The sequence below is a fragment of the Rhipicephalus sanguineus genome, chromosome 2, assembly GCF_013339695.2.
Source record: "Rhipicephalus sanguineus isolate Rsan-2018 chromosome 2, BIME_Rsan_1.4, whole genome shotgun sequence".
In the NCBI taxonomy this organism is placed as follows: domain Eukaryota; kingdom Metazoa; phylum Arthropoda; class Arachnida; order Ixodida; family Ixodidae; genus Rhipicephalus; species Rhipicephalus sanguineus.
Genome location: NC_051177.1, coordinates 73819385 through 73826847, shown reverse-complemented (window position 1 = coordinate 73826847; position 7463 = coordinate 73819385). Strand labels below are relative to the sequence as shown.

The 7463-nt window shown below is 51.5% G+C and overlaps 1 protein-coding gene across 1 annotated transcript; it reads left to right on the top strand.

The window, feature by feature from the left end:
• LOC119381665 (sodium/hydrogen exchanger 10) lies at positions 1 to 5353 on the top strand. The gene is made up of 2 exons (XM_037649438.2): positions 1 to 3111; positions 4928 to 5353. The coding sequence occupies exons 1-2, from the start codon at positions 1 to 3 to the stop codon at positions 5279 to 5281; spliced, it is 3465 nt and encodes a 1154-aa protein (XP_037505366.1). The 3' UTR covers positions 5282 to 5353.
• Positions 5354 to 7463: the final 2110 nt, after the last annotated feature.

The following is a 7463-nucleotide window of genomic DNA, read 5'->3' as shown; positions in this document are numbered from 1 at the left end:
ATGAACTCTCTGATCGGCGAAGACGTGCGAGGAGACTACAGCCTCCGCGACCGTCAATTGGGAGTCGTCATACTCCTGGTGGTGGCCATCGTGGCCGGTTTCGTCCGTGCTCTTCGGCGCATCGTCAACATTCCGGTCGTGGCCGTCGTCGTGGCGATCGGCTTTGTCGCCGGTCGAATGGTGAGCACCTACGACCTCAAGGAGAAGCTGCTTCCGGTCACAGACGCGCAGATTCGGGAGCTTCTGTTCCTCTACCTTCCCGTGCTCATGTTCACGTCCGCCTTCAACCTGCGCCACCATCTGTTCAAGCAGTGCTTCTGGCAGTGCGTGCTGCTGGGGTGCGGCGGTCTCGCGTTCAGCACCATGCTATTCATGCTGTACATGTCGGGCACCCGCGACGCCGAGCAGCAGAACCTGGCGGAGACCGTGCTCATCAGCCTGCTCACCTGCTGCGCCGAACCCATGTTCGTGTCAGACTTGGACGTGCTCTCGTCCGCTCGCTCGCACATTCTAGAGACAATCATTATGGGGGAGCCTTTGGTCGGTGTCACTTGCCTGTGGATGGCTTACCGGTTCAGCACTTTTCCTGGTAAGCTCACCATCTACTCCTTTTTTAACACGGTGGTATGCACACTGTTCGTGGGACCAATCTTTGGCAAAGTCTTCGGTCGCGTACTGGCTATGGCCACGATTGCGCTGTCGCAAGACTTGCCCGTCTCTTTCATCGTCAATGTCACCAGCGTGATCGCCACGTGGGCGTTTGCCGAGAAGTTCCTGTACGGCGCAGGTATTACCACTATCGTCTCGATGGGGCTTACTGCCAGCGCACACTCGGCGGCTACCGTGCACAACCCAGTCGTGCTGAGAAAGTTCTGGATGCTCGTGAGGTATGGCTACAACGTCGTCATCGTCTTCCTCTCGGCGTACCGAATCGGCCGTGACACGCGTCAGCACCTTGGCTGGCACGAGATAATGAGCCCTATTAACGCGTACGTGGCGAAGATTGGGGTACGCTTTGTTACCACTATCGTGCTCTATCCTCTGCTGGCATCTGTCGGGTACGACCTGAGCTGGCAGCAATGTCTTATCGTGGCGTGGGCGAACTTCAAGGGCGCCATCATGATCGGGCTTGATCTCACCAGGGCTTTCCCCACCATAAACCTCGCGTTCGCACTCAAGGAACAGTTCATACGCATGGGCACTTTGTTCCTCGTCCAATTGCTCAACACCACCACGCTTCCGAAGCTTATGTCAATGCTAGGCTTGCTGACGCTATCGGACGTAGAAAGGGCTAACATGAACATGGTGATAATGGCGCTTCGCAACACGGCTCGCGCCTCGACGAACTTCCAGCGTCGTGACAAGAAGTTTTCGGGAGCCGACTGGAAGTGGGTCCAAATGCACACCTATATCGACAACCCATATGCTGGCGTTGAAGACGAAGAGCGCGTTGAGCAGACAGACTCCTACATTCCCGCGCGCGTATACCGAAATGCTGCCGCGAAGAAAGCGAGTGGTTGCATCTTGAGGCTGCAAAAGGTATGCTACAACAAGCAGTACGAAGATGGTATGATCCACAACAAGACAAAAGCCACCATTCTGGCTGCCCTACAGTATCCGATGGAAAAGGAGGGCTATCTCGACTACGCCATGATGAGACCCTTCATAACAGTCCCCGAATGGATCTACCGACTGAAGGATCTCGTGCAGCGTTTTGCCGGTAATGAGGCCATTGAAAAACGTCACACCAGGTCCAGTCGTTCTCGTACCGACGAAGAAGAGGAAGACATAGAGAACGTGACCATGCTTTCGTCGATGCTAAAGGAAGGCTGGTACCACGTGCTCGTCGGCTTCGAGGCGCTTGGTTTCGTGCTTCTGCTGAGCGGCCTGGCTCTGTTCATGTTCCAGAAGGGCACCGAACCAGCGCAGCATGAACTGCTTCTCTCCGTTGTCACCTCTGTGCAGGGCATCTATGTCCTGCTCTACTCGCTCGAGATGGTGCTGCTCGTGTACAATGTGGGCATGCTTCGCGTAGGGAAAGACGTCTGGAAGCAGCTGGACGTCATAATGTACTTTCTCGTGGTCGCCGAGTTCGTGCTCATTAGCATGGCTTCTGTGCAGAGTGAAAAGCCGGGAAACGTGTACCCCATTATCCTACAGGTCAGCTTCATTACGCTCGTCTCGTGCCGCATCGTCAAGACCCTGCAGAAGCGCGTGGTGCTGTTTGTGTGGGTTTGGGACCTGCTTGACGGCATCCTCAACCGGAAGCTGTTCTACGCGTACGACTTGAGCTGGGCGTACATCACGGCGGAGGATGAAGCCATGGCAAAAGTGTTCCGCTTCGTCACTCAGCCGAACCTGGCCGTAGCCATACGCGAGAACAGCGGCTACAACAAGCTTCAGACGCTCAAGAACGTTGTCGACATACAACAGAGGTACCCTAACATCGAGGTCGCCACGAAGACCCGTCAGGCAGCGCGGAGGATCCTCAATAAAGCGCTCGACGGCCTGAAAGAGCTGCACGAAGGCGGTCTGCTGGACGACAAGCAATTCGGCCTGCTTTTCGGCAACCTCTCCTGGATGATTCAGCGCGCCGACGGCATGCCCACCAACGTCGTCGTGGGGAACGCCGCGTTTAACACGATGCTCAGCGTTCCCTGGCTCACGCACGACGTAGTACCCAGACTGCTGAAGTCCTTCTACCAGTACCTGAAGGAAGGCGAGCTCCTCGTGGAAAAGAACAACATGCACGACTGCGTCTTCATCATATGCTCGGGCATTGTCCGTGTCAGCGGGTGCAACGAGGAACCTTGGGCGAACCCGGTGCACCTGGCCAACTCGGATTCTACGCACTTCTACTTCTGCGAGGGCGCCTTCCAGGACTATTTGGTGGCTCCGGACACGCTCGGGCTCCTCGGCTTCCTGACGGCCACGCCTTCGGTGTGCCAGTGCGTCTGCGAGACGGACGTCGAAATGTGCTGCATTCCCATGGAAGAGATGACGCTGCTGGTGGAGCAGAACCCTGAAGCACCTAGCCTCGTGTACCGTATGTGGTTCAGCGTCGCCATCCGTGTGGGCCTGGCAGTCCTCGTCAACCAGAAACGGTACCAGGTAAGCGGGCAGCGAGATAACCTTTAAAAATTCGCAGTCACCCTGTAAATTCTTTCAAATTTCACGGAAGGAAATATTTTCTTTCGTATATGCCTGGACACATTGCCGGTCTAAATGGGGCTGGTTGAGTATCCAGCATAATCAATCATTATTTATTTAACCTTGTAGCAGCTGTATCAGAAACGTCAATTCTACTTTAGATAAGCGTCTTCGTCTGTTAATAGCATGACTGGATCGAGAACCCTGCTTTGCCGATCTAGCGCATTATGTCCGTTGAACACTTTGCATATACGCTATACATTAAACATGCTTTTGTCTGACGTCAAACCCTGGCGCCATATTGCGGATGAAAAAGAGGTTAGGTCGTCTTGCGTTGCTTATAGAAACAAACGCAGATTCAGGATTGTAGCAATCGTGTAGACTATGTGAAATAATCAGAGATGACAAAGTTACTATTAAATGCAATTAAATTACGTTACTAATTACTCTTCTAGAATTTCCTAAAATGTAGCTAAATTACATCAGAAATTACAGCTTGCGTTAAGAATGACAAATTTCCTATCTAGGACAACACGTAAGGCCCACATCACATTATACTCATCAGGAAAATTCTGGCTTTGCGATAACTAAATGCCAAAGACGCCTTCGGGTGATCGCGAGTTGTGCCTTTTGTTAGGCCGTTCGAGACGCTGGCGAACGCTAGAAAGATGACGAAAGACGCCATGTCTCTACCGCCCGGCGACAACGTTACCGCAAATACTTCAACCATAAAGTTAATCAGAATAGAACTCCACGCTTAGCGTCACCTAAAGGGACACTAAAGGCAAATGTTAAGTCGACGCTTATTGCTGAAATAACGTTCCAGAAACCTCGTACTGCTTGTTTCGTGCCAAGGAAATGCTTGTTTTGTAAGGAAGTGACGTCCGCACAGCGTTAGTGCAGTCGCCCGCCTGAAAGGCCTCCTGCCTCCTGACGTAGCGTTTGTCTTGCCCAACGTTGCCCGCTCTTAATGCCCGGCAGCCGACGCTGCGGTTTCTGCTCTGACGGGCACATTGCAAGCCTTGACCAAGTTGCTGTTGATCTCGTAATCCTCTGCACGAAAGTGCAGCGAGCACACACGCAGATTTCTTGGTTGTTTGGCACACTGTCGCAGACACACGGCACTCTGCCGCTTCGGCGTGGGTTTATTTGCGGCACCCATTGAAAAGTCACGTCGGTTTCTTTGCTGCAGCTGTTGCTGCCCAAGCGGCGTTCACCATTCAGGCATCCCGAAACATAACAAGGACGCGGCATTTTGTCGAACTTTCCGTTAGAGCGACTTTCATGAGCTTGCGTGCAAAGCACACGCAACAGTACGTGATAACGAAACTACCACTCAGACGCGACCGCGCGATCGGAGAGGAGCCCGGCGAAAACGGATCTTTTAAACCACCCGCCCCGTTCTCCTTGGTAACGCCAAGTTCTTTTTTCCATGAAAGAAACAATGTTATTTTTTCATTTTAAGTAATTCGAGTACTAGTGATTAACTGTATTCGGGACTCCTGACGTCATCGGGCTCATTCCAAAATGTTCCACTGGTGGCGCATATCGTGCCCTAGATTTACCTTAATTTCGCGATTAGTAGAGCACTGCTGTTGATAATAGTGACGTTTTAGGCGTTCTCAAACATTCACCTTTCACTCTGACATAAATCGTTATTTGCTTTTAATGCCCCTTTAAAGAACTCCGGAAGGGGATTCTGGAATATTTTTCCCGCTTGAGACAATGTGCTTGCAAAGAGACGTGTTCGTAACATCTACGGGCTACAAACATGCAGGAATGGACACACGACAAGCTGAAGCGGTTCCTGGAGAACGGGATCATGCCCAACCTGTACTACGCCATCGACTTCACATTGGACGAGGCTGTGTTGGACGTGATCCTGATCCAGGGAGTGGTCCAGTGCCCGAAGACGATGGAAATCTACACCGGCCCCACGTACATCCCGAATAGCGTGCGAGAGATGACCTTGCCAGGAAACCCCTCCGGACGCGCGCGGCCCATCATGCTCATCACCACCGTCATGCGCTACCACCTGCCCAGTGACCTGGACTGGTTCCACCAGCCGCTCACTCACTACGATTACAGGAAACAGCGGGCCTACTCCTTAGCGGCCACTCGCCCCAGCTAACATCCAGCGCACTGGCCCGGACCACACCTTCTCGACAACGACAAAGAACACCACCCTTTGTCTAGCAATCACATAACAGCAGACAGTATTGAACGTTAATGAACTTAATCAAAACTGGTTACTTCGATATTACGCCTTCTGATTCAACTCGAGCAGTGTCGTATCATTATTTCACACAAAGAACGCATAATATTCGCATTAGTATCGGAAAAGTCGTACTGATCACTCCGGTATGTCTGCGCAGTGTGACCTCCAAGCTCTTGCGCTCACGCGCAATTCCTGTCTTGCAGCAGTTCCGAATTATTGACCCTGCTGTGACAGCACTTCGTTAGCGCTTTGGCATGCACGGCATGCTTGCTGCGACTTCACCACTGATTATTGTGCTGTGTAGAGTGGCATTCCGGAATTTTGAACTGACAGCCGACAAGCGAGAGTGCTTGGCATCGATACATGGCTTACTCCTCGTATACACTTTCGAGGGCCTTGTTACAAAAGTGCTCCTGGAGCTGCGTCTGGAAGCACGCACCTCGACCGTATGCGGTCACCCTTTTGTGATCTAGATGCGATGGTCCGCACCGAGTGCTTTTTAAACGCCACATGCATGGCAGCGAAAAATGAACTGCTGCATGGCACATTGCAGTGTTAGATGTTGCGTGCTGGCTCTTAAAGGGGCCTGCAACACTTCGTGCCTTTTTTGCTGTGCGTCAACAAGAACGTATGGATGGCAAACCCCTATTAAGATATTGCACGAAAAGCGAAGCGCATGCGTTAAGCCAGATAAGACGATGCATGCCGCGAAACGCGAGTAGTAGAAAACTTTATTTGCTGCAATCCGGCTCGCCCGGTCAATCAGTCTTAACTGGTCGTCCACACCGCCACGGTGGTCTAGTGGTTAAGGCGCTGGACTGCTGACCCGAAGGTTGCGGGATCGAATCCCGGCCGCAGCGGCTGCATTTTCAATGGAGGCGAAAATGTTTGAGGCCCGTGGACTTATATTTGTGTGCACGTTAAAGAACCCCAGGTGGTCGATATTTCCGGAGCCCTTCACTACGACGTCTCTCGTAATCATATCGTGGTTTTGGGACGTTAGACCCCGGATATTATTATTAACTGGTCGTCAAGGGCTGTGCGCGTAAAGAGCGGCTTCCCGCTGGGAATGGTATTCTAGGCAGGTCGGGTGGTTTGTGCAGAAAAAGGCGCATGTGCCATACTGCTCAAATGGAAAACAAAGAGCATACGCGAAGTTCAAGAGGGACTTTCTGTACATAAATGCGAGATTCAGTTGCAGGGTGTGGGATCGGCAATGCCTCTTTGTCGTGTGCTAAATACTTTCGCTGATCATCCACCTTTACATAGTGAAATGGCTCAATGTATTTAAAGATATTCAGAAAAGGCTACCCATCAGTAGTCAAGGCTTCTGTGATAATGCGAACCAAATTTCACTGCACTGCACGGAGCACGGAAATTTCGTTACAAATACGGCTAAAAATCATTCTCTCTACTCTCAGCCATGTACGTAGTCCTCACCAGGCTACATCAAACAGTTGTTCACCGACAGTCGATCGTGCATACTTTCATTCGAAACGTAACCACTTACAGCAAAACTTCGTCTGTAAGTATTTCAATGCTGGTCGACCATCGGTGGCATAGCAAGATATTGTATAAAGAAGAGCCCGAGAAAAGAAATAGCGTGTTACCTATAGGACAAATCGAAAGGGAACCGTTGTTGTTCTCGGAGAGGAACACGCTTACAGGGTTCGCTGCTTGAAGCTCGGGACTCTGCACTTCTCTATGATACCCAAGCTGCTGATAACAACGAGCCCCGCCAGTGCTCCGCGCACGAACTTCGAAGGAGTGAGTGTGCTGCCGGACATGTTGCTGTCATAGCCATGTATATATAGTCACGAAAGCTGCGACCTTCTCTGTTGCGAAGCAATTTCTTCGAGAAACCATGGCGTGCCGCCGAGAAGATCGTTGTAGCCACATATCCATACACCGCCACGGTACCGTATATCTCGCCGTACTCCTATACTCGTATTCGCCTCCCTGCGAATCGTGCAGCCTGCAATTGAAGTTTGATTGAAATTTGCGAAGGCGCCTTCTTTGCGATCACTCTCTTCTTTTCCGTGCTTTAACGCTTGAGTTTGTGCAAGCGCCATGAGTGCATTTATAGGAGGGAAAA

What these genes read in the sequence shown, in the direction of transcription:
- LOC119381665 (XM_037649438.2), top strand. Translation starts at nt 1, where the DNA reads ATGAACTCTCTGATCGGCGAAGACGTGCGAGGAGACTACAGCCTCCGC. An exon ending in TCAACCAGAAACGGTACCAG is followed by an intron (nt 3,112 to 4,927) that starts GTAAGCGGGCAG and finishes ACAAACATGCAG; the next exon opens with GAATGGACACACGACAAGCT.